A 27,207-nucleotide genomic window follows, 5' to 3' on the forward strand; every position below is an offset into this window, starting at 1 on the left:
GAGCAGCTTCGATAAGGGATAAACATAATCAACCTTATTAAACCAACAAACCAAGTTTATTTATAGAAGTCTGTACATTTGTAATGAACTATGCTAGAACACCAACGAAACAAAGCAAACAAATTTCTCCCCCTCTAACAAGTGGGAAGTATAGTCACTCACCTTTACATGCACTTAAAAGAAAAAAGATTACAGCTTTCATACACAGTTCTGAAACTACTCAAGAAAAGTACTTTCTTGATGGATTATTCTTAACATAGGAGGTTTGCATGATAACTTACTGACTGTTGCGTTTCTCAAAAACAATATTTCAGCAGAATCCAGAGACCGAGAAGATAAGTTGGAGTTTCATAGTTGCAGATAACTAGGATATAGTCATATCATTCAAGGCTACATTCTAAACTCCTGGCACCTCTTCCATTTTCATTATCTGCACTAGCAGTTATTGCAACACTGTACAGATCTCACCAGCACGTTTGACTGTACAGCCCATTCATGTGTCAACAAAATGTAGAAGTCTGCTAAAATCAACATAAGAGGTCAAACATATTAAAAACACTGAGTCCGAGTTGATTTTACCTTCAGAGACCACGTCTCACTGCACCCCCAAGCTCCGAGGCATTCCCATGAGCAAAGCAAGATCTACATGACATGATTTTGCAAGTATTTGTGAAAAGCATCACAGGGAGATTACTTGGAAACCTAATTTGCAATAGCCAGTTTTAATTTTTTTTTTTTATTACAAATCTGTAACATCATTGAAGCTGTTGCAAAACCAAAATTGTATCAAATGCATATCTACACAGTGGATCATGATGTTTCCTATGAAGTTACCATGGCAAATTCCATAAATGCACTCTTGAAGTTAAAAGCACACATATGCAAGAGCCTACAACAACTCCAAAGAAGTTGCTAAAATAGGCCATCAAATAAAACAGTCTATGATTATATATTTACAGAATAATCCATGAGAGTCCTAGAATTATGGACTATTCAGTAAATAAGTATTGAAGAATCCCTAATTATCTGTTTACATGGTAGCTAAGAGCCGCTCCATAGGTTGATTTTCATTTTATACACAGTTCATAATATTAATCTGCACACAATTACATGATTTTTTTAAACTGTTAAAAAAGGAATAAGAGAAAGTTAAATATAAGAACTAGATTAAAATTTCATTGAGAACCCAACAAGAAAGCATCAAACACAGGTTTGAAAATAACCAGTATATGATTTCAGAAAAATAGTAATGCTCTGACGTAGGAAGAGCATCAGCATTTTCCCCTCTTCAGGGTCCCCCAGAAACATTCCTATCCAGTTCAGTGCTTTAGTTAGCATATAAGTACTGGCCTGAGTAGGAACACACACGTGCTTGCACGCTTACCTGAACGAGGGCCTCTGACCTGCAGGATTTCTAATTCTCTTTTAATGTAGTTCTTAGCTCCATATATTCAGTTGTATCTTGTTTGGAAAAGTTCTTTTTTTTTTTTTTTTTTTTAAATGTCACTTATATTTACACTTTGATTTTTTACACCTGAGTGATAAATTGAGCTGTCACCTTGTGTCCAGTCAAACATTCCATAAAGCCATACAATTTTTGTGCTAGTGTTGCACTCCACATGTACCAGTTTATATGAAGAATGTGCATCAGTTACTGCTCTTGTTCATTACTCACTGACCTTTCTACTATTGTGTCCTTCCCCTTCCACACAAAGCAATGGGTTTAATTTTTTGTTTATATAAACCAAGTTTAAGTGGTTCACAAAGCAGGAAATAAAAAGTGAGCTGGAACCCAGTGAAGACAAGATGACTTAAGAAATATGTGATATTGGAGGCTTACAAAATTTAAATCCCAACCAAGACGCACCCCAGGGGCATCCCAAGTAGAGCTACTCCATTCAGTTACAGCTGGAGACTCCGGATGTGCTATAGATGACAACTCTGACATCAAAAGCTACATACCTACTATGTCTCTTCAGTTAAATGTAAGGAGAAAAAAAAAGAATATGAAGTTAAACAGCTATATCAGCCAAGCCGTTTTAGTAAGAAGAATCACATTTAATGAATTTCTTTCTTGCAATTTCAGATGCTCAAGTACAGCTGGTAGAAATTCAAAACAGCCGTAAAGAACTGTGACAGACGGATACAAATAGTACTGCAGCTTAAAAATGATAAAAAACACCTGAAAAAAAGTCACACAACCCTCCCCAAAAATTTACACTTTGAACCTAAGCCAGTTTTTGAAGATTCCCTTCTCCAGAGCTAGGATGAAGGAGGAAGAAGAGGAGGAAGAAAGTGCAGATGACCTTCCAGCCACAAAGGTCTTGCGCCAATGTTTATTCACCGTGCCTGTGGTGGTAGGTAAGGGGAGATCACCAAGTGCTGATTCTGTGACCACCAAAAAGATTCCTATGAAAATCCAGACCTCAGGCTAATACTGAACACAGAGTGGACCAACGAGCTGCATCAACAAAATAAAAACAAAACTCAAACTAAAAGAAATGGGAGAACCCCAAATAGCACAGATCCACATTTGTGAGGGGGGCAGGAGGAAAGGGCAAGAAGGGAGGTCTATACAGTGAATAGTTGAATGGTTTATGTTACAGATGACTGGCAGTTTTAAAGAGTCTCTTCCCAGCTCCATTGCTGCTCCAACCCAGACGGGAGAACTGAAAAGGGAGGAGGAAAAGGTAGGACATCATCATGGAGCATGCAGGATCAGAAGCAGCAGAGTGGGCATGCTCAAATAAGCCCCCTCCTCTTTTTGTAGTCCTCCAAGTTCAATGATCGCCGAGGGGCACCATCTTTTGCTGGTGGAGCCTTGGAGGTGATGGCCAGCGCCTTAGACTCTGTTAGGGATAAGAGAAGAGTGAGGACCAAAGTACATGTAAACGGTGGATTTTTAGTTTTTGCTTTGTGACAATTTCATCATAATACACTCAGCTTCTCTGGTAAGCATCAGTATAAATCTTCAGTTAGGACAACCAGTTTACAGACATTCAGTTCTGACTAAATTTGTCCTGCTTGCTGCCAATATACTTCCATTTCTTATGAGAACTACTCGGCAGCACATACAGAACAATACTGACAGAGCTTTCAGGCTGAATTCTGGGATCTCACTTATCCCTCGAGGGCAGTAAGGACAAGAGATACAGGCAACAAGGGGACAGAAATCAGATCTCCTACATGCTCTAACCAAGCCCCAGATTACTCTCCTGTTAAGGAAGGAAGCTACTACAAGCCCCAACACTGTTCTCTCCGATAAAAATCGGCCATACAAATTTGCCCATGTCTTTCTCATTCTTCTGTTCTCAGTACCCCCTTCCAGCTTTCTGGGTCTATCATTTGCCTAATTCTCAGTTGCTTTGCAACTCTGATGCTCATAATGCTCACTGCCCCCACATCACTTCAGAAGTTTCCTACTCTTGCCATCCCACTTTACACATTCTTGGGCCCAAAATCCCACTCTTGATCTAGTTTGGATTTAATTCTCCTACTTTCCCTTCTTGACCTGGCTTTTAAGTCTTTGTGTGAATTCCTACACTGGATCAATTAAATTGCTATCGTCCAAGAATCTTCAGCTCCAATCCTTCCAGCAACACATGTGGAAAATAATCCTTATGAGTCTAATAGCACTGCTATATTCCCATGCTTTCCCTCCACTAGAAGGGCTTGTTCAGACCACAAACTGTTCTTTCCACAGATTTCAGGCCCTCAGACTTAAGATGAACAAGAGTATTGGGCAGGGTCAGCAAGTTCAAGCAGGGAGTGAAGGTGTGCTTGTGGTCCCCTTCAAATTTTCCTTTAAAATTATCTCTGTTATCAGAGTTTGGAAGCAGCAAGTTGGTAGAACCAGGTTCAAAACCAAATAAAAATATTTTATTCACATAACATGTGGATAGACTATGGAACCAGACATTACAAATAGCAAATGCTTCAAAATCTGTCTTCAAAAATGAATAGATGAATTCATAGAGCAAGTATAAAAGATGATATCAAGGTAAATGAGCTTATTAAATAAGACATCAGCTGTTCCTCAAGGATTATCTGGCCAGATACTGTAGACTAGAAGAGTATATTGGCAAATTCTTTATTTCTTTTTCCCCTAGGCACCCAGAGCAAGGATACTGGGATATTCATGCTGTTCTTGTCGTCTTAACGGATAAACACTAGAACACATATCATCCCCTCATCCTTCTCCATCCACTACCACTCCAAAATTCAAGGTATTTGCCAAGACTACAAACAGAGAGTCCTTGTTCCCATCTCCAAGTCCACTACTGATTCACATTGTGAAACAAGTGAGCTCCACAACAGGGATTACCTTCCCAAATACAAATGAAACACGTACCTGAGCTGGGAACTTGAAGATCAATCTTTACATCGAAGTCATGCACTTTAAAAAGATCTTCTGAGAGGTCACTGGCTGATTTAGAGTTCACATCTTTATCTTTCCCTTGACCCTGAAATAAAAGCTACAAGTAAATAATCAGCCCATGTATGTCCAAATAAGTGTCATATAGGAACAATCCCTCCCACTCCTGTCATACATACTTAGTTTCACTTTCTCATTGCTGAGAAATTGAGTTTTCTTTCCCCAAGGAAAAAAAAAAAAAAAAGCTGTTCCATTTCTGCAGTAATGCTCTATAAGATACTATTTCTGGAACATCAGTAGGCACATTTAGTATTACTCATAGGCTACTAGAGTAAAAGGGTGACAGCGAGTGGTGGGGAAATGCAGTACAGACGGAAAGGGGAACTTGCCTTACTCATGTCCTTTGGAGCATCTGGTAATACACCAGATCCATATTTTGCATTTAGCTGTGCAAGGATGGCAGCTTGGACAGCAGGATCTCTGGACTGTAACAAGAGAGAGAAGGGAAGGAGAAAACAAAATTAAAATTATAGAAGACTAGACATTTTGTTAAGAAAGTGTTCTTTTCCAGGCTCTACAACCTCCCGTGGTTTTAGATTCAGTTACAGTCTTCAGGATCTTGGAGACCATTAAAATCATCCAGATACCCACGCTATGCATCCAGTATGCATCCTCCAGGGAGTCTTCCTTTGTGAGAAGAAATAAATTATTTCTTGATACAGTTTGTTCTTAGGACTAATCTTAATGCTAACCTTCAAAGCAGATGCTTTTAGCTAGAACATTCTACTAGAAAAAAATCTTTAAGAAACTCTACATGGTAATAGCTGTACACCATAAATCTACTCAACTGTTATTCTAATAAAAATTTAATTCAAGATTTTCTAGTACTTTATCCACTGATGGAGACTGATGAGAGCCAACCCAATCTTTTTTTAATATACTGGTATCAGAACTGTATACAAGACACCAGAACAGGCTTGAATAAAGCCATATTGTTTGGAAGTAACAGTTGATGACTCAGCCTGGATATCCACCATTGATATTGTTACTAATTGCCACTAGAACTTTTGCAACCATCACAGTGAAGTTTAACTACTTTATGTAGTTTCAAATGCTTAGTCTCCTCTCCTTGCCAAACCTTTTGAGAAAAGTCTCAACTAATTAGAAGCAACATTCATAACTAAAGTAAGCTTTTTTTTCCCACCCAAAGATAACTGAAAGAGCAAGTATACATACCAGAACTCACTACAGAAATGTTAACAGCAGTTTCTTCTCCCTGTACCTACCCATATCACTTGCACCCTTCCTGCTTTGCTACAAAAAAAAGAATTTATTACTTTCTCCTTCGGGGAAGCTGAGATCAAGATGACTCAATTAAATCTCACTCTGGCATCTGGAGGATTTATAGCCTCCAGATGACATGGCAGAGTCAGGAACGATTACGAATACCATCCTACTATTTTTTTTCTCTTCTACTCTCTGCATTGCATTGGTTCCTCCCTCTCTGCAAACTGCCTCCCAGTTGGTAAGCTGTTGCCTTCAGTATTATACTCACATTAGAGACTATCGTGGGCTTACACTGCCGCCTAGTAAAGGGGTCCATTTGTTGGTTTTTCATGCTGTGACTTTCAGCCTGAACAAAAACACATGGTTTTGCACAGTTAGCTATCTGCACTCTTGTAAATCCTCCCACAGCATATAGCCATATACCCACCCACATCCCAATTACATATGCCATAAAGGTCAGAGGAAAACACAGCAATAGGATTACACACTGGAAAACGTCATACCCACAGTGCTAGGCTTTAGAGGGCAGACTGCCTTATACAGCACAACTGCACAATTTTTATGGTAAATGTTGGGCCTGAACTTTTGTTAAGAAGCTTATTTTTTTTTCTCAAAAGTTCCACTACATAGAACAGAATATTTCGTTTACTATTTTCTCATCTGAAGTCTGGTTTTGTGATTCCTTTCCCATAGTAAATGGGGAGGGAATGTTACTGTCTGTTGCAGTCAGTAATCTCCTGATAATTAAGCTGATCAAAGAGATAAGCTATCTTCTTACAAAAATATCACTTGCTACATTCAAAGACTATGTGTTATGAATAGAGAAACTTCAGAATACAAATATCCCTATTCATATCAATTCATCTTTTCTTGTACAGAAATATTAATTCAGCATTATTTACCACAAGAGCCTTCTCAGATTCCACAATATTCCATTCTCTATTCCTCTGGTTGATGTAACTGCAAAAATAAACAGATAAGTATCATGTAACAAACTCTATACCACAAAATGCCTGACAACATTCTTACAGCTTCAATGTGATTATGAATTCACTAATTACTCTTATTGCAACACAATTGCTATGTGTTTGTATTTTTGATGCTTTAGCTGAATGACACATACAAGCAAACGGAGAGGCAAACACTAGAGGAGCTATCATGACACATCAGGAACACATCATACAGAAAACAGAAGTCAAGACTTTGCAATTAACTCACTACTGCACTAGTTTCTTCTCACTGTGTATCCCGATTGATACAGTCTCAGAAAGTTCCCAGCATCTGTTTCTTACCTGATAGCAGAAATGTTTTTTGTTCGTTGACGATCCAAAGCTTCTGCTCTCTCTTCAAGTTCATTAAGCTGATCTTGAATTTGTTTGGCCTTATCTTGATCCCCCAAGTCCTCAGCCATGGCCTTCAATCAAACAGTAACTCATTAGACATAATTCCTTAGCACAGAGCTAGTCAGAGAAATAAAGGACAGATCCAAACCTCTAGCTAACCCTATTCTAGCTGCAAGTGCTCCACACCACACAGTAAGAAAGTGACAAGGAGCTAACCTATACTTTAAACTATACTTTCAAATGGAAAGAAAGAAAACAAAAACACAAAAAAAGCTTCCTCCTTGCCCCCCTCCCCAAAAAAACAAACCAAAAAAACACACAAAGTTTTGAAAATCTTTCAAAACCCTTGAAACTGCTGAAGACTTAGGAACACCAGTGCCAGCATCAACAGGAGAAATAATCAGTCAGATAACTGAAGTTACAGCTTGAAATTACTACTACAAAGTAGTATGTAATACTGACATTACCAGCCCATGAGGAAAGTTATTTCTGCAACTGTGATTGCCACTTACTTTGGAGAGCCTCAATCTGCCTACCCAGCACCAGATCAACAAGAGTAGCTTGCAATGCCACCTGGTGACAGTGGGAGCTATTGCAATCTTCCACAACGGAAAACTTGCATATTTGTGCATAGCAAAATGGTGACCAAGCAATAAGAGCATAACTCCTTCGTTTTCATTGTATTGAAAGTATGAATGGTTTGAAAGGGGTCTGAACAAGCTAACAAACAATATGCTATGCTAGTCTTTATTTCCAGAGATGCTTACGATGGCTCTTGACTTCTGGGCTCAGACTTTTCAAGCAAACTACTTGAAACCCTGCATTGCTGGGCCTGTTCATACCAGGAAGCTTATGTCTAAGATCAGTCCAGTTGCATGTAAATATTTTAATAATGTATTCTTTCCAATATAAATTACCACCCACCCAAAGATGGCAATTTGGTCATACCGGATGAGAGACAGTTCAATGCATGTGTGCCCTACCTCCCCGTTTTTTTTTTTTCCAAAGCAGAAATAGAAGGAATTTAATTCAGTTGATTCTCAGAGATATCCTGCAGAAAATTAAGTTCCTACATCAAATAAACTTAAAAGCTTCTTATCCGAAAGACACAAAAAAGGAAAGTTGCTCACAGTAAATGAACATAATAGCTGGAACTGGGTTCCAAGTGTTCAGAAGCTAGCAATAAGCCTTCAGGTCAGCCTTTTAGCTGCATAATTAAAGTCAAGGTTATTGCTGACTACTGCCAAAATCCAGTTTAGCTCTATTTCTTCAAAAAAAAAAAAAAAAAATGAGACTGCATTAAGCTTGCAGGCAACATCTCTCCTCTCACCTTCTCTTTCAAAAGCTGAGTTTTCTTCATGGCATAATTTGGAGGAGCTTTCCTGAACCTTTCCTTCTCTTTCACAATCTGCAAGATGTGAAGAAAGTGACAAAGATATGCTGTTATTAAAGGATTATTTCTTTTTGTGGTCACTAAAAACAATAGATAAGTAGCACCTAAAAACAGCACCACCTAAAAAAAAAACGAGGTTGCTGCCACAGAATTTTACTCATGCAAATTAAAGATGCAGCAGAGAAAAAGCAACTTGTGATGAGTTATAGCTCCATTCCCCTCACTTACAACCCTTTTAAGAAAATCTGATGCTAATCACATTTGGTCAGTATTAAGCAAGTAAAAAGCTGCAGAAACCATGATAACTACATCTGCTGTGACACAGCTTTTCAGAACTTGAAAACGAGGTCATCTTAGTCAAGTTAGGAGTTCAGAGCTCTGCAAGACAAGCTCATAATGAGGAAACAGGGGGGGTCAAATAAAGCTAGAACACTGAACTAGAGCTGGATCACACTCAATTCATTTATCCAACTTTATATTGAGCCTTTTATTTTCTTTTTAGTACATAGACACTGTGACCACTTTGCTTTAGAAGAGCTAATGATCTGCTCCAAGTTCCTGTTAACGCCGAGCACCGCCATAGCCTCACTAAAACACATTTACCTCCTCAATGTCCTGGTCATTGAACTTGTAGTTGAGAGCTTCTTTGATGGACACTTCCTTCTTGTTTATCTCATCTAGTGTCGGTAGCTGCATCCCAGCAGAGAACATCTAAGCACAGGTGAAAGAGGTTACTCTCCACTTCAAACATCCTTGGCGTAAGGCTTCTGGGGAGACACTGAGTTCTGGCAAACTTACCGCTTCCTTCCACTTCATGAACTCACTTTCAGTAAATTCTTGATTTGAGACAAACTCCAAACGAAATACACGCTGGTCACTGCCATGCCTGCAATAAGAAAACAGAGTATGTCTGATGGTAGAGTTGGTAGAGTGATTTGGATCCAAAGGTGGAGGATCTAAGGAACCCAGAATCAGGCTAGAGACAATAGAGGCACTCTTTTGGCTGATGTGCTATTTCAAACAAGTCATACACCATTTAAGAGCTTTAGACAGATATCAGTACAAAGTGACAATAAGTCTGTAGGAGATAGCATCCAGTTTTGGCAGGAGTAGCTCCAGCAGGAGATGAACACAGCTAGAACACCTAAACCTTACAGATCCTACTCTGTGACCCACTGCATGACCTTCACAAGATGCTTAAATTTGCCACTTTGATGAGCAGAAGTGACCTTTAAGCAAGCCTGAATTATACAATGCTGAAGGCAACTCCTATCTAATTTCACATTCATCAGCAAGTGAAGAGCCAAAAATCATTAAAGATTATATTCTGCTGAGTGCTTCTTCTGGCACTACCAGCTAAATTACTACTAGTAAACACTACTAAAACTACCAGTCATGGTACAAAATTCAGTTTAAACACAAAGCACTTTCTTGTGAGAATGCAAGCCACTAATAGCCCAGAAAGCTATTGAACATCATGATGCATTTAAGATTGTCTTCTGTTACTCCAAGCATGCATCCCTGTCTTTTCTCTACATGCGTCCCTGCTTCACCCAAATAGTTCACCTCGTGTTAACTGCATTAGCCTGCACCTTGTGATGTTTATAACTGCTGTAACCACGATTGAGAAATCCAATGCTAAATTCAGATTCTTCCCTCCAAAGCACTGTTCGTGTTGTAACAAAGGTTTATGCGGTTGGTTCTGATGCAAGAGACACATTTCTAGCATCCCCTTTTAACAATGGTGGCAAAAGATAGAAAAGAATATGGCAAAGACCACAGGTACATACAGATAACCCTGGGTTACCTAAGCAAACGAAGTGCTCTGACGTCAACCCAATCACAGAGCCTCAAGCAAGACCTGCCAATTCACTATGCCTCGAGGGGGAAAAAGAACTTCTGAACAGAAAGTGTCAGAGCAAGAGCCACTCTCCTGCCTAGCTCCCCTCTCCAAACCACCCACGGAATATCCCATGCTTAAAACCATCACCACGATTCATGAACTGTGAGGATGACTCGGGTGTCTTACCGCAACTGTAGTCCTTTGTTTGTCCGGGTACCACCAAGCTGATAAACTTTTGCAGTCTCTACCACGCCAGTTATTTCAGCAACCTGTACAGCAAAGAAAAACATACAAGAGAATGTGAGAGCTTGTTTTTGCTCCTAGAAGTCCTTTCGCTAGGGATCATAAAACTTAATCCAAGTAACAGTTCTAACTATACCAAGGAAAGCACAACTTTTCAGTGTATATTATCAGGTACTAAATTAGTTGCTTCATATACCTTTGAGTTGACAAGTTATAAAAATTCTACTAAGCTTTTAGACAATACACATTCTCAGTTTTAACTTCCTACCAAATAATGTGCATCTTCCTACATTTCCTATTACCTTTTCAATTGAGTGCACTGGTTTTAAGGCATCTTTCAAATAAAAGACACTCACTGCTGCCCACATACTAAACTCAGCTCCTCTGAGTGCCTTTTAAAAAAATTTAGAGAATATTATTGCATGCTATGATTGTGCAGTTACAGCAACAAAGCAGAACAAAACCACTTCTCAATGGTCATCTCTTTTGAAGAGCATGGGTATACTAGAAATACCTCAAAGTAAGAGCTGAGACCATGCAATACGAATAACTTGGGAGCATTCCCAGAAATAAGTAGTGAATGTTACTCATCCTTACTTGGTCAAAGCAGAGTCTGGAACTCTAGTTTGCAATACAGATGAAAAGGCAGGACAGCATGAACCAGAGCTGCAAGAACAGGCTTTCTTAGCACTCTCTCACTATATATAGTGAGCTATCTGTCCCTCACAGCATCTGGGATACATCCCTATACATAGGAGTGTAGAAATCACTATACATCACAATCTCTCTCCTTTCTCTCTGTCCATATACATACACAAATATACATATAGGTAGATTTATCACTAACTGCATGGTATAGATCAACTTGATGCAAAGGCCAACAAACCATTTCCACCTCTTCACCTAGCTGGTCCCAAAGATCCATTTATTTTTAAAACCAGTCTCCTCCATTACTTTTGCATCAATCATGCTTTGGGGTTATAATAATTCTTTGCATAATTACCCAAATTACCATAGATACTTCTCCTGAAAATTGCCAAGTAGCAAATATTATGCCACAACATTATAAAATAACAAAACTACAAAACTATAAAATCAGTAAATCTATAAAACAACATTTAAAATAGTTGCAATATCTTGCAACTGAACTCACCCGATAAACTGGCTTACTATTGTGATTTCCAATGCCAATACGGACAAAGCAGCCAGTGACTGTCTTGGCAAAGAAAGGCATGTGACACCAGCGCTCCAGCTTGTGCCGCGATAACCGCACTCGGTTGAGTTCTTCAGGTAAGGACACTGGCTGCGATTTAGGAGGAATTTCTTCCTTTCTAGTTTGGGAAAGATGAGAAGGAAAAGGGGAAAAGAAAGTTATCAAACAAAGGCATCTAGAGCAAGGTGCAGTGTAAGTGCCAAATATTCAGAGTACTATTAAAGAGAATACAGTCAAGTAGTGTATGAGTCACATACACAAATTTAGCATTCATAAAAAAGCCCAATTCAGATTCCTGGTGAGTGGACTTCTTACCCTCTGTTGCCACAAAACAAACAAGAAAAATTTAGATGAACCAAGGCAACTTAGTGGCAAATGCCTCAAGATACACAGGCACTGTTCCAACTTCTTACTGGTGCGCCAGGCTATGACTACATGGATTCTGCACTACTAAATTGTGGGGCTACACAAACCTAACTAAACTATATTACACTATAGTGTAAACTGTTCCCACATATTAGTAGGAATGAAGGTAACAGCAGGGAATGAAAGTCACAAACCAGTGTAAGATGCATCAGCCCCAGCTATGAATCAGAAGTCAAAGACATCCAAACACTAAGAGTTCTGCGGGTGCCCAGTGGCCAAGCCACCAGGACAACGATTTGCCCTAAAATACTCCTCTCTAGCACTGCATGGTCACACAGAACCGATGTGTGTTTTAAACACACAGTTACGGTAAAAATCACAGTTGCTTACTCTTCTTCTTCATCAGAAGATGAGGACCTAGATGAGCGATCACTTTTCTCACTAGATTTATCATCTTCCTCCTCCTCTTCATCATCAGAGTACACTTCACTAGTCTTTAATGGCTGTTTCTTTGCAAGCAGTTCAGCTGGGGGAGGAAAGAGAGAAAAGACAGATAAGCTGTGATTTTTGATGAAAGCTTCTTCTTTTCAGAGCTGAAACTTTATCGTTCTATTAAAAAAAGGGGGAAACACAACCTGGTAACTAATAATTGTATGTTTGAAAGACATGTCACGTTTCAAGTCACCTGTAAACCAAGCAATCCACTGTATATATTCAAGCAAAGAAGCCAGAGTATCCAAAAACATTTTAAACCTCAACTGTGCTCATCTTCAAAAAGTTTCTCAGCTTACCTAAAACTAGCAAGAGAAGATGGACATAACAACTGGGTATACAACTGCTATGAACAGATAGTTCACTTAATTTTGAGAGGGGGAAAAAGAATAATCTGGCTAAAATGAATGAAACCCAGGAGAAATATAGAGTTGTCTCAATAGTCTGACAGGAAGGACCAGATCATGCAACAGTGATAAAAAAAGCAATGGAGCAATAACACAAGTATAATAAATATTGTTTGGTTGGTAAACAAATTGGTTTCTGTTCAGTGACTAGTTCAGACACATGAACTCAATATTATTAAGTGCCACTCAATGTACTGCAGAGAGCTTCCTTCTCTCCCTTATGCTCCCAATCATTCCATAGGAGAGGTAAAAAAACGATACAAATAAAAACAGACATAAAAGTGACAAATGATATCCTAGGTGGTCCAAGATCTAGAATCTTGGTCACAAGACCAAAGAAAACACAGACATGGAGTTCATTCACTCCAAGATATGTCAAGCTCAAAATTGTAACCCTAATTCCAAACAGATAGTAGCACTTTGGAGAGAAAAGAAATCACAATTAATAGCAAAATGTTCTCATACCTGTTCTGTTCTTCCGTTTCTCTCTTTCTGCTTTTAGTTCCTCCATTGCCTGAGATTTCTTGTCTAGTTTCTCATCCCGCTTTGATCGTCGCTCTTTGTTGTGTGACATGACCTGAAAAATAAGCACAGGAAGTGCCTCAATACTAAAGTACAATCCCAAAATCAAAATTAAACTACAGCTGTTTGCATACTTTGAAAACTTTTTGAATGTAAAGTCACTAAAACCTCATTTTTAAAGTTTTTTCCCCACAAGTTCTTGTTTTTCCAGGGTTTAGGAAGTGTGAATCTCCCTGTATCATATTTGTTTTCTCTACTTAGCATTGAAAGTAATAAATTTATCTTCTGCATTCTTACTACCAAGCTTTAATCTCAAAGCTCATCTTTAAAGTTAAAAACTGACCAGAAAAATAAAGTGGAAGTAATTTGTAACTAACAACTCATGAGGAAAACCTGAAAACATATAATTCTCATTGGTTTTTCCTTCTGCAAGGTTAATTTACGAGCTCTATTTTCATTCACTAGCAAAAGAAAGTCAGGAATGTTCAAGTATTTCTACATTGAGTAGTTTTTAAATTTCCGTGCAAAATCTACAAGAAGTATCCAAATCCAAAATGTTGTAAGCTTCAAAATATTAAAATATTTTCTATTACTGACAAGTCTGCTAGAATATCAAGCAAGACAGAATGAATTTTTTGCAATAAGCACTGCTTCCTGTCATTTGAAATAAGTCAAGATTATTTCTGAAAGGCACCATAAAATAACTCTGAATACTTTTAACTGCATATATAAGTATATATGCATTTAAGAAAGATAGCTAGATAAGAATCACTCCATCTAACAGACACCTGAGGAAAATCTCATCTCAAAGCTTGATTTAAGTGGTAGACAGACATGTACTTCACTAGAAGAAAGCACGGATCGAACTGCCCCCTGGAGATGTGTTGCTCTATTGCGCAGAGACACAAGCAAAAAGGAGTGTAAATGTTAGATGTTTAAAGTTAGGCAAGATGAATCCCATGCCATGCTGGGAATGGAACTGTCCACACTCTCCAAATAGCTAAAGGAGAGATCTTATCATGACAGCTCAGCCATTTGAAACTACACTTCACTTACATGGGTCTCACCCCAGAAACCGGCACTGCCCTCTTTCTGCAGGAGGCAGAACACACACACAAACCAACAACAATAATAAAAATATGGAACAATTTGCTTCTGTTTCTCCTAGATTTCAAGTTTCTCCTCACACCTCTAGCAGTACAAACTAGAATATTCTTTCTACTCTATACCATTCTGCCCCCTCAAAAAGTAATTTCTGGTCTACTCTCTCTCAGAGCTTTCACTTGTAGGACTAGAGTATGAAATGCCGAGAGAATGCCAGAAGACTGACTAAAATCTAAGCAGCTGCAGAAGCTTGCCTTCCTCTTCTCACATGGAGCTACAGCTCTAGTTGCAACTTTTTCTGCATTTCCACTGGAAGGAGTAATCAGCGTACCCTTCAGGAAACCAAACATGTCAATGTCCTTAAGTGAGCTGAAAAAGTTAAAGATAGTTGAAATAGGTAAACAACCCAAAATCAAACTTGCCCCTCATGCTGCTTGACACTTTTTACAGGAAGTGTCATGGGCAGGGAAAGGTTTCTGTTTCTGTTGTCACAGAAGAGGGTTTGTTAATAAGGAGTTCCATTTCCTACCTGGGATTCCTGGATCTGCGTGAGCTTTTTCTTCTCCTGCTCCTCTTCCTGCTTTTTCTTTTTCTCTTTCTTTTCTTTCTTTTTTGCTGTTTTTAGTTTTTTCTTGATTTCAAACCTGGCATCAAATGTTGAAGCATAAAGAGCATATTAAAGAACGTTCCTGCCCCAGGCAAGTAAAGTATTATTCAAACAGGAGCCCAGCTTCTGTTGTTAGGAGACTGCAAGAAACCTCCTCTGCTTGCCTGAGGCCAGCGAGCCTTTAACCCTACCTGCTACACTGGTCGCTTTGCCCCCTTGAAGGGGAAAAAAAAAAAAATAGATGAAGGGAAGCTAAGGCTAAAGAAGTGCAGGTTCACAGAAGACAGAAATTGGTCCTTATTCCATCCCCATCACTGCCAATGTAGTTGACGTGGTTGGCAACCTGGCAACTGTGGCAGGTTGCCTCCAACCCTAAAAACGATTCCACACCATTTGAAAATTCACAGCTAAAAACTTTAAATGACTTAAGTCAACTACCATGCTAACCGTTTCCTGCTTAAAGTGTAGCTTTCTAATGGGACAAGTTTGTATAAGAAAGACCACAAAGAAGCCATAGCAAGTCCTCTTCCCTCAGCAACTGCACACATTCCAGCAGAGCTGGGCAGTTTCTGCAGTACAGCTTAGGCACTTCTCTTTCTACCTTCAAGAGAAAAGTTAGCCTGAAAGTCACTACATTCAGAGAAGAAAATAGTGATTTGACTAGAACTATCCTGTGACAAATCCCATTGCAGCTGGGGCTGGTCATTGGTTTAGTGACGCGTGTGCATGGAGAGACATGAACAAAACTGACTTACAATAACTGAAATGCAAAACGTGTTACCCATAAACATGTTATACAACCCACTCTGAAGAATAGTTCTTTACTCCTGGAGGACTAGAAGCTGAGGTGTCACACTTGCCCCTTGTGCCTTTAAGGTGATACATAACGAAGAGCCCAGACACTGCACCACATGCAGTGCTTGCTGCACACAGCAGAGCACATGCAGAGACTGTATCCTGAAGTTTTGACTTACCTGAAAGTATACAGCACCCCTCGTCTCTTAAGGTCTATCTGCCAACCCCTCTACACAGAACAGGACAGACTTGTTTAAGATTAGATCAGTAACTCAAGCCTAGATTGTTTAGCTTCTTCATATCAAATATTCTCGGACTGTTCATTTTGAAAGAAAAAAAATTCACAATTGTCTTGCAACTGTGAAAGCAATTCAAAAATATGATGGTCTATCTAATCTAAATGCTATCTTTCACACATTCTGATCCCTTTAAGGAGACAATAGAATAAAGAAAACTTTGAAAATACTATTAAAAGCACAAACAGTCAGTCAGAGCTCTTGTTATGGCTTGCAGAAATTTGACAGCCTGACAGTCTATTGTACTAGCATCATTCACTAGACAGATGCCAGTCCTCCAGAGAAATTTCTCAGTAAAAAGTAGAGAAAGTCACTGAAAAGGAAGAAGTCGGAAAAAAGTTTGCTCCATATAAGCCACGGGTTTTCTTCTAGAAACCTATGTAGCCACAGTGGAGCCAGCTGACAGGACAGCATTCTAACAAAACAAACCCAGCACAACTCCAGGACAGAAACCCAGAATTAACCCGTGAAGATGATGGTCCAAGACCACTGCTCCCTATTTCAACATTTTTTGGTTAGGTTCTCAAACAGCTTCACACCCCTGCAGAGAGGACCCTTTGCATTGCTCTGCACTTCACCCTTGCATTTAAAGAGTTGCACAAGCTCAAATCCTCGCTGCACTTTGCTTGAATCATATTTTTCTGAAGTATCAATATATAACAGAAAATGCAGAGCAGCAGAGAAAATGATGTCCTACTGCCTCTCTGGCATCCAGTAGCTGAAACAGTAATAGCTGCAATTGTGGCTGACAGACCCACACGTATTCAACATCAGAGAGACTTTCAAAAGCCTGCTTATGCAATACAGAATCCAGGTTACATACTTCTAGGAAAGCTATAAGGAATATTTACACACATACAAAATGATAAAAAAAGCAAAAAAATAAACACCACAAGACTTGATTCACATTTAGAGTGCTGACTGCTTGCAGCCTTTTAAATTATGAATTAAGTACAAATACAGACAGGCCATCTGTAGAGAATCAGATAAAGTATTCTGCTAGAGAATATTTATGCTAAAAGAAACAGCACATCTCTCAATTCCCTGCACTGTAATATTTATGAATCAAAAGCTGCAACATACTAGCTGCAAGTCAAAGATAGATATACCCAGGATATGCAATACTGCACTGGTAACGTTGCTGTAAGATTTTCAACAGCTTAACCGAATAGTTCATTGAAAAGTATTTAGTTAAAATATTGTCTACACCGCAGTCTCTAAGAATTTCCAATCACATATTAACGGATACAAACTCACCTTCTCTTTAGCACTTCTCTCTTCTCTATCCGGTTAAACAACTCCTGCTCTCTCTCTTTCTCTGTCATTTGTTCCAGTCGAGCTCGGTCTTCCTCATCTCCCATGAGATCTTCCCCATAGCCATCATGGAACTCCTCATCTTCAGATGAAGAATCTGAATCCGAGCTAGACGAGGAGCTGTTGCTTTCCGAGTCAGACACTTCTCCTGAAACAAAAATCACAAGTCAGTCAGATTTACCTGAGGCAAAGCCCAACCTCTTCAGTGTGACATATGAACAAGGGTATCAAGAATGAACTTTCCACTCCTCTTCCACTGTTCTAAAAGCACACATATCATGAAAACTAAAGCCAGGAAGAAGTCCTTAATTCCTATAGGATGTGCATGCTCCGAAGACAGAAATAGGAATGATTAAGAACATCAACGTGCTACATCCGAACACAAATTGGGTCAGAAAGTAAAAATTCTTAATGGAGCAAGCAACTTGTGAGCCTTTGTTAGTGTTAAAGATCACATTTCTATGCCAACATACTTGTATCACTCAGAAGTGGCCTGCACTTTTCTAACTTTAGAAGTGGGAACACACCTCAAATGGCCCTACAAACTCCACCACTGCTCATCGGAGTAACTGAAGAGTCAAAGATTGTCATCTGAAGACTGTAGCCATATCAACTGCTAGCACCCAACATAAGGTTGAAACAGGCAACTGTCAGAACTGCCGAAGACAAGACACCAGGGGCACTACGGTAAAAAGCCCTTTCCCATGTACACATCAGCACAGGAAACAGCATCTCCCTGTGGCTATTCAGTCCCACCACCTACCAATTTGACCCCAGTTCAAGTGCTTTATCTCACATTACATCGAATCTCAAAAGCATAGATATTGGGATTCTTTTCTCCAGTTTCATTCTAGTCTCAGAATTTCTGGAAACCTTTCAGCTTTGAGATTTTATTCTGACTTCCTATGTACTTATAGGTAAAAATTCACTCACTTCATGCTTCAATCTGTCACAACTGTGACAAGTTAGATAAAATTGCAGGTTTCTTCATGCTCTTATTACTTTTTAGTATCCACTGAAATAAATAATAACCCACCACCCTACACAGTCATGATGAAACCAGGAAAGAAAGAAACTTTACCTGGCACAAGAACAGATTCAACATTCACATTTAAAAAGGCAGAGCTGCTATAGTCATGATTTTTCTTCAATTTCAATAAAAACATGCAAGAGTTCTGATCTGGAGCAATTATGAAAAATGATATCCCATTTGTACCATACACTATATACACCTTTCCCTTCATTATCATAAAAAATGCAACTCACACTACAGGTAGCACAAGCCAAAAAAAAAAATAAGAAAGGAATTTTCTAGTAGAAAGTCAAATAATTAAATGCTATACATTCTTCTGCTGAAGTAGTACTGCAATTTTAATGAAGTACTTACAGTCGGACTATATTGAATTATATACTTTGAGGCCAACTTCAAGCTATGACAAGTCTGGAAGTCATGTAGACTTCTAGTAACAAAGGAAGCTCTTTAAAGAGTGTGAAATGACATAACATCAGTAGATTTGCACTGTAAGTAGATACACGTGTGTTATCTTACCCTCTTCAGGTGCTGAACTCTCAGCTGAGCTGTCTTTATCTGAGCTACCTGAAGAGGCAGCTTTGTTGGTCTGTTTCTTCATGGCTCCTTTCTTCTCTGCCTTACCCGCTTTTCCCTTCTTTTTGTTTTTAGAACCTCCAACAGTCCACTGCAAGGAAAGACATAAGAAAGATATCCTGAAACAGGAACATCACTCCCCTACCTCAAAACTTTGGAATAAAAATGAGAAATAACTCAATACGCAACAGGAGGGGGAAAAAAAACCCACATATTGGAGAGGAATGAAATGGGGATAAAGACAATTGGAAACTTGTCCTTTGAGTAACCTGTAAATTGCTCTCATAAGTATAAGCCAGTAAGTGGTAGGACATTCCTTTAGAAATAAATAACTTACAATACAGGGCCTGCCATACGCAATAGAAGAAAAAATGCTAGGAAAACAAGTTTAAATAACTCCCCAACTGTATTTGTAAAGGTTTGCTTCTGATTCCTACTATTAAACAGAAGCTGCAATAGATGTGCTTCCAAAATCAGTTAATTCAAGAGCAGATTTGATTTCCACAAGGGCACACCAATTACATTCAAGAGTCTTTTAGAAATCTGTTTTAACAAAAGTACAAAACATTTGTATTTATGCAACAGAAATATTTGCTCAGATTGTAGTGCCACTGACTGCACCTCTGTACAGTGCACAAGCTGGACTCAAGTCTCTAATCTTAATTTTCTCCTAACATCATATCCTCAGTAAGCTCAGACTGCAGCTTCTACAAGCAGCACATATACCATCACATATACAATCACATACATGTTGCAGCAACTTTAAACAGGCAGTCAGGAAAATCACAGGAGAAGAGCCAGGATTCCTCAGCATGATTTCTTTCCAGAATTTTTCATTGTTCCAACTGTCCCAGAGGACAAACAGAACAGGTTCGGATTGTCTATGCTTGATTTAAGTCTTAGAAATATTCTGTACCTCTCTACCTCTCCCAGAAGTTGGCCAAATTGAAAATGTTTAGGAATAAGACAGTTGATTTTTAAGTAAACATATTTAAAATATTCTCCTCATACCAGTTGTTCAAGTACACAGTCTATTCAAGAATAACACTAATTTGAACATCCTACTTATGCTATCTCAACAGCACAGCTAATCTAAAAGGGAGAGGAAAAAAAAAGTCTGACTTCAAGGATACAAATCTCAATTCTCACCCAACTGTCTTCCCAGGGCATGAGTCAAAATCCATCCCTCCAGCTAGTAATTAACCCAAGTTTACCTTTCTTTTCTGCCCAAGTAGGCACTTCCTTTAAAATATTTAGATACCAGAGTGATTTTAAGGAAACTCAGCTTTTTAGTTAGAAGTTGCTACTGGATCTACTGATACCACTGGATTTACCTTCTGTTCCCCGTCAGACTCAGTCTTGTTCCCGCCACATCATTTAAGTGTCACCTGTGCACTCAAACTAATGAGTTAAAGGCCAGGCAGAAGTTCACTTTTCTGAGCTAAGAATACAACCACCTTTCGTGAGCTTTTCATTGCAATCTATGCCCTGGGCAGTTACTCCAATCTGTTATGCTACATATGATCTGCCGAGAAAGCACCTGAATCTACATCAGCCTGAACTTGCAATCAAGTCTTTACCGGCTTCACGTTTTACTTGTTGAATGTTACGACATACAAACAACCTAGCTTCATCAGTATTGCCAACAGTATTCTAGTTAATTATGCCCAAGTAAAACAGTTAAGAATAAGCTGGTACTTTGAGCAGTTCAAAACTGCTCAAAGCTCCGTGTTAAGGCAGAGCCCTACGTGGCAGGGATTACAGGTGCTTCCTCCCAGAGCTCTGCCACTTCTTTTCCCTGCTCCGCAGCTCTACCTTGCCTCAGCATGCACTTCAGCAAGAAAGAGGCTCAGAAAAAGCCATGTTGCACCCCCACAATATCATGCTGAGATCAGATGAAAGTAGCAGAATTTAAAAGGTTAATAAAATGTAAAAAGCATGGGTATATGTGCCATGGATCACTGTTCTCAGTCTTTCCCTCAAAAGAGGATTGAGGGAAGAACCTGAAGCCTGGAAGATGCAACGAAGGAGAGAAGAGCAAGACACAGCCTCTTGAATTAAGAGATCTGCCCTGACCTTGGAAACTTTGCTTTGTTTCTTATTCAGGATAACCTCTGCCTGGGGATTTCACTGTTCTGTTTATGTGGACAACCACTTTACCTCTAAAGTGAGATAACTGGTTGTCATCTCCTAGATCCAGTGCTGCCACAAAGCCAGTTCCTTCCCTATCTGTCTTTGGTGTTTCAGGGGGGTCACACAACTCCAAGTCTTTCAAGAACACCTGGTCATTCTTGCTGCAGGACACTTCAGGACGGCATAAGGGTTGAGGAAGCCTCCAGGACAAATGAATAACTAAAGACAGCCCACATACAGTGCTGGGCTCTTAGGCTCATAGCTTGCTCTGTTGCTGGATCAAGGCAACAACATGCAAGAACCATCAGGTGGTATTTGGGCACTGAATGACTGTTCTGTATTATTCAGAGCAAGATTAGCTGGCATCAGACCTCCTCTTACGGTGCAGAAAGAGGTAACTGGGATTAGCAGATCTGGGAAAGAGACAACACGGGAAAGGCACAAGTTGCTTGGCAACTGCAGCCCAAACCTCCCTTTAGCCCCTTCCCCATGCTCTCGGACACCAGCAGGAACAAGAAAGGCAAAAATATATTTGCACACCACATCAAGTGAAAACGTGCACCCAGGTATGGTCAGCAGCATTTGTTTACTCTGTTTTGCTTCCCTGCCTGCATCTTTCACAGTAAACAGTAACCATAGCTTCCAAAACCTGCTCTCCACTGCAGCTTCTTCAGGCTCTCTTCCATGTCCCACATAAGCAGAGCCAGGCAACATTACTCACATGCTGTCCATGACTATAATACATCCTTTAACAGCCCCTCTCTGCAACGCTGCCTCCTTGGCCACCACCTATGATTCCAGGCACAGTAAGTTAATAGACACACGTGGAAGCGTCGCTGACACCACTTTGCTCTTTGGTGCTACCAAACAATAGTGCTCTATGGCTCAGGCACAGGAAGCAGCCAGAAGAGCATTTCAACATTCCCCCTTGCTTCAGAAGTTTGCAGTGCTAATCTCCCACATGCTTCCCAAAGAAGCCCAAGTTAAGCTGCACTACCTGGAATGGACTGCCAGCAACAAAAAGCCATCAGAAACCTGAACAATTTAAATCACACAATCACTGAAGAAAATCTGCAAAACCAGAACATATCCCCACAGGAGAGATGGAATGAGAGGAGGGGGTGGGAAGAAGACTGACATGACAGCTTGGAACCTCCAACAGTATGGAGCACAGCAGAATTGCTTTGCTTAAATGGTCACTATTTTCTGCTATTCACACAGTGTCCAAATCATCCACAGTTTTCCTTTGCAAGTAGTAGGTATTTCCTCAGCTTTTCCAAAGAGTTATTTGTCTGCAGAAATGCACTGCTGAGGTTATCAGCCCAGCTTTCCATATCCTTCCCTGCTGGACATGTCTTTTATAAGCATAAGGCAAATTACAAGCCACAATATCAAAGCAAAACAGGTCTTTTACCAATGTGCTCCTTTCCTGGGTCAGATAAATTTACATACCATCATAAGAGCCCGAAGGTAGAAAACATTAGGTCAGCTCGCAAACTTTTATTCACTCTTCTCCATTAATACAGAGAAGACAAAAGGCAGCCCTCCAGGCGGTCTGAATCTGCACTTTCAGACTGTCTGAAGACAACAGCAGGCAGCACAGATATCAAGATAGGAAAGAGCTTTCTCTTTCCAGAGCGTCTCAGAACTAGAACTCCAGAGACAGCCCTTTAAGAGCTACAAGGAAGAAAAGACTCTCCGATTACTACTACCAACTAGCAAAGATTAGTCAGGCCAACATATGCTTAGCCACTTCTTGGATATTAAGCTGTGCCTTACTTAGGCTATTACAGCTGGTTCCCACAGCTTCTTAAGTAGAAGAGAAATTCAGTGAAATTTCATTCAGTGAAAACCACAACAAAATACACAACCCACCACTTAATACCAATACCTAACTCAGCCTATTTCTGCAGTACCCTACTCCACCTAAGACTCTTGCAGACTCATACCACATAGTTCATGCCCCCAGAAGTTATTCCCACCCCACCTTGCATCTTAAAGAAAAAAATTATTTACAGATCAGAGTTTATACCTCCTATTTTGTTCCCAGATGGTTCACCTTGCTCCTTTCTGCACATTAGTCTCCATACACTTAATCCACACTATTCAGATTTGCGCTTGCACTTCATGTGTTAGGGGTGGAGGAACGCTTCTCTTCCATAAGGAAAGCTTTACTATTACACATGTTAACAGTTAAAAGGAAACAGTCTTTAAGAAGAGTCAAAATTATAGAAGATGCAGCCTGCATGGCTGCTAAAAGAAGAATAATTGAAAAATATACGGCAAAGACCCCACAAGCCAGGAGAATCCACTCAGTCTTGGGGGCCTCATTAAGCAGTGCTACCAAACAAGAGCACAAAGTGAAGATGTTTACCACACTAACCTCTGCAAACCCACAGAAGGCATCCCCCAAACTAAAGGAAAACATGCAGTTTTCTACTAATCTGTGGTTAGCCAAAGCACTCCTACGTTGAAATGCAGTAAGTAGATCCAAAACGTTAAGCCCTTTCTCACAGCAGAGGTCCAAAGTCTCCCAGACAGACTGCTCTTCAGGATCAACTTACTCGCTAGCAGCACAAACGCTGCCCACCTCTTCCTGCATCCCTGAGCTCCCGATTAGATCTTTGGCTACGCTGCCGCCCACCGAGCCTGCACATTTGAAAGCAAGGGCCTAAAAAGATATTCTGCACTAACCTCTAGCCTCATACCATGCACTTTTGATTCAACTTTTAATGTTCTGAAGGTATCTTCCACTGTTACCCCGTGGTTCATAAATGGCACAAACAAACAGCTTTGTTTGTGAGCGTGCACTGACTTAGACTTAGACTCGCACCAATCCATTCAGGAGAAACAAGTAAGACTGACAGCAATGAGCTTTTCAGCCTAACCCACATGGATGTTACTGAAACTGTTGCACATCATCTAAGTCTCACAGCACAGTGAAAAGAATCTATCATAGAGAGTAATGATACCAAAATAAAACAGTGAGAATCCAGAATTAACCCAATACAACTAGAGAACACAACCTACACAGTGTCTCCTATCAGCAGGGAGGGTAACTTTTCAGTGCACATGTAGAGCTCTGGCACAACAGCCCCAGTGGTAACAGCTAACAACATCAAACTGGTTACAAGCAGCAGGATCAGTAAACAGGCCCAGAGAGCTTGTCATGGCCACATGCTTCACCACCAACAAAGGAATCATCTGCCTCCACATCTTTGGGTCAAGTTCAGTGCATCTCTCTGGGAAGGTGGTGCTTCTTACTGCAAAGCCCCACGGGCCTTGCTAGTCATCTGAACAACAGTTCACAGTCAGTACAACAACATTTGTTCTACAGATCCACCAGAACACAGTCCAGAGCGTGTTCCTACCTCTGCCTACAAGTCATTTTCAGTCCCTTTGCCATGTGGTATGATTCAGACCACACACATTCTTAAGAAGTTACATATGCCAGCACTGGCATCAGGAAGATCTGATGTGGTCAGGGGCTTTTAAGCACATTCGCATTGTGACACACAACACTAAGATTCACTGGAATCGCGTAGGAACCATCATATAGATGAGACAAGATTCGTTTATGGAATTATTTCATAATTCTAAAACACTATCTTCACTACTTCCCACCCCCTACACCCCATTAGCAACTTCTTTTCCTATGACAGTAGCAAAATGCAGTGTTTGGCCACCAAAGCAGAGATTTAGATTCCTTTCTTGTATATACAAGAGAGAGAATAACTTGGAACATTTGGCACTTTTCAGGAGCCACAGAAGACATACACACTGCAAGACTGTGTGTAAGCCAGTCTGTAGGATCAAGCACATTTGCCTGCAGCAGCCATTCCCATGCCTTCGCCCCTAAGTCCCCATCTTACACCAAGTCCAATAAGCTCATTTCAGCTTTCAGAACACTCCCTTGCCCTTAGCGTTAAGCAAACTTCAAATCAACCACAAGTGCACTGAGCAAAACTAAAACTGTTCCAGGGGAATACTGGAAGGTTGTCCAGCCTAAGCACACGTGGAACGGAAAGACTGGCAGAAGCAGCATCGTCTGAACCCAGCTTGCTCCGCTCTGCTGTTACAAAAAAGCAGTTCAGAATGCACATTTCTGGCACAGGAATAGAAGCAAGTGCCCTAATTACCTCTTCTCTAAAACTTTGCCTCTTGCTGCCTGGAGGTTAGAGAGAACAGAGTATCAACTAGAAATGATACACACAGATTAGAAACATCAGAGTATCAGTTGCACATGGTGCAACAGAGATGGTACTTCATAGGTACAGATCAAGCAAAGTGCAATGAAACCTGACCTAATCATTTGTTTTCCTGGTTACTTCATGAACAGAAACATTGTCATAGTCTACATACAGCAGAAAGGCAGACCTTATTTATAGTTTTTCAAACAAAAAGTTATTTATTCTATCAGTTTTCAGAACTAAACATAAACCATAAGACTCTACCATCAAGGTGCTCTCCACGCTTACGTCTACATTTACAGCTAAGTTGCTCTCCAAGCAGCTTAAAATAAGCTGAGCACTGGCAGATCAAGAGACACCAAGTGAAAAACTTGATCAGTCACCTGATAACACATCTAATGCTTCTCCTACTCATATTTTCCTCTCTCCTTTAGGTCTTCAGCATGTATTAGATACTGCATTTAGTGACTTTTATCAAAACCATCAACTCTTCTTTTTCAAAAAGCTGTCCGAAACAAAGTTTAAAATGTATCAACTTCAAATATGCCTCAGTAACAAAACATTCTTTACCAGTACTGGAAGAACTCTGCTGTATTCCCAAATGCTTAGCAGCTAATAGTTTATCTTTGCCTACGCTATTGGTTTTCAAGATGTCACAGAATAATCCTTCCTGTGGTTTCAGATGAAAGAGGAGAGAAAATATAAAATAAATAAAAAAACACCTCTTTGCGTTTTGGGGAAAGCTTGCAGCCACATCTATAGCACTTTAAGATAATGTTTTTATTTCTAAATAAATATGTGGAGCTATGTGACCAATTTGTTACTCCTCTGTTTTAATAAGTTGATTTCACTTTTCACTTACTGATGAGAGCCCTTTTAAGCAGCTCTAGAACCTAACACCAAGAACACATAACAAAAGCATAACTAACAACTAAGCATTGCTACAGAACAAAAGGACAAAATGCTAGAATAAAACAAAATTTTAAACTCTTTCTCTTCACTTTCTTAAAAACGTCACTGAAAATACACTCTGTTGCACAGCCAGATGATCATACAAACAGCTTCAAACAGAGTTCTTGGAGAATCAAGTGAGCTAAGCAGGACAGCTTCACCACCCGTAAAACAGTATCACCTATCTGAGCCCTTCTCTCCCATGAGAAAGGAAGCTCTTCCAAAGCTCACAGGAGAGAAATTTTCTACTAAGGTCCAGTTTCAGCTGCCTTGCTGCATCTTCAACAAAATTAACACCAATGGCGGGCAGGCCACTGAATCAATCAGAACACAGGAGTAAACCCATGAACACTGCATTAAATTGACAACAAACTTTGCTATAGACATTCAAACAATATGTATGCAATTAGGCTTGCTAATTATAAGGGGGAAAAAAAGGCATTTCTGAGTACACTTCCTCGGGGTTTATCGGGTCTTCATCACCATCAGTTTCTTTGAGTACCAAGCCAACTTTATGAAGTCAGCACTTCATAAATATACTGGGTATACCTAAATATGCTTATGTATAGCCAGAATATCACCCATAGTAAATGCACCAATAACACAACAAACTCACCTCATCATCGCTATCTGATGTCTCTGAGTCTGAGGACGCTGTAGGTTTGCTCACAGGAGGCTCCTTCTCCTCAGAGTCACTGCGTTTCCGTTTGGCCAATGACAAGAGTTC

At 39.9% G+C, this 27,207-nt stretch overlaps 1 protein-coding gene across 1 annotated transcript; it reads right to left on the reverse strand.

Moving 5' to 3' along the window:
* Positions 1-222: 222 nt before the first annotated feature.
* Positions 223-27,207, reverse strand: RTF1 (RTF1 homolog, Paf1/RNA polymerase II complex component). The gene is made up of 17 exons (XM_026033430.1): positions 27,097-27,207; positions 19,150-19,297; positions 17,544-17,748; positions 15,118-15,232; positions 13,428-13,539; positions 12,454-12,589; positions 11,638-11,815; positions 10,428-10,510; positions 9,197-9,284; positions 9,002-9,109; positions 8,336-8,413; positions 6,955-7,076; positions 6,565-6,622; positions 5,931-6,008; positions 4,765-4,860; positions 4,352-4,463; positions 223-2,849 (listed from the first exon to the last, which is right to left on the reverse strand). Exons 2-17 carry the CDS (start codon positions 19,229-19,231, stop codon positions 2,743-2,745), a joined length of 1,758 nt encoding a protein of 585 aa, XP_025889215.1. The 5' UTR covers positions 19,232-19,297; positions 27,097-27,207; the 3' UTR covers positions 223-2,742.

The sequence above is a fragment of the Nothoprocta perdicaria genome, unplaced genomic scaffold (genome assembly GCF_003342845.1).
Source record: "Nothoprocta perdicaria isolate Ctin4 unplaced genomic scaffold, notPer1 scaffold_129, whole genome shotgun sequence".
NCBI classification, from domain to species: domain Eukaryota; kingdom Metazoa; phylum Chordata; class Aves; order Tinamiformes; family Tinamidae; genus Nothoprocta; species Nothoprocta perdicaria.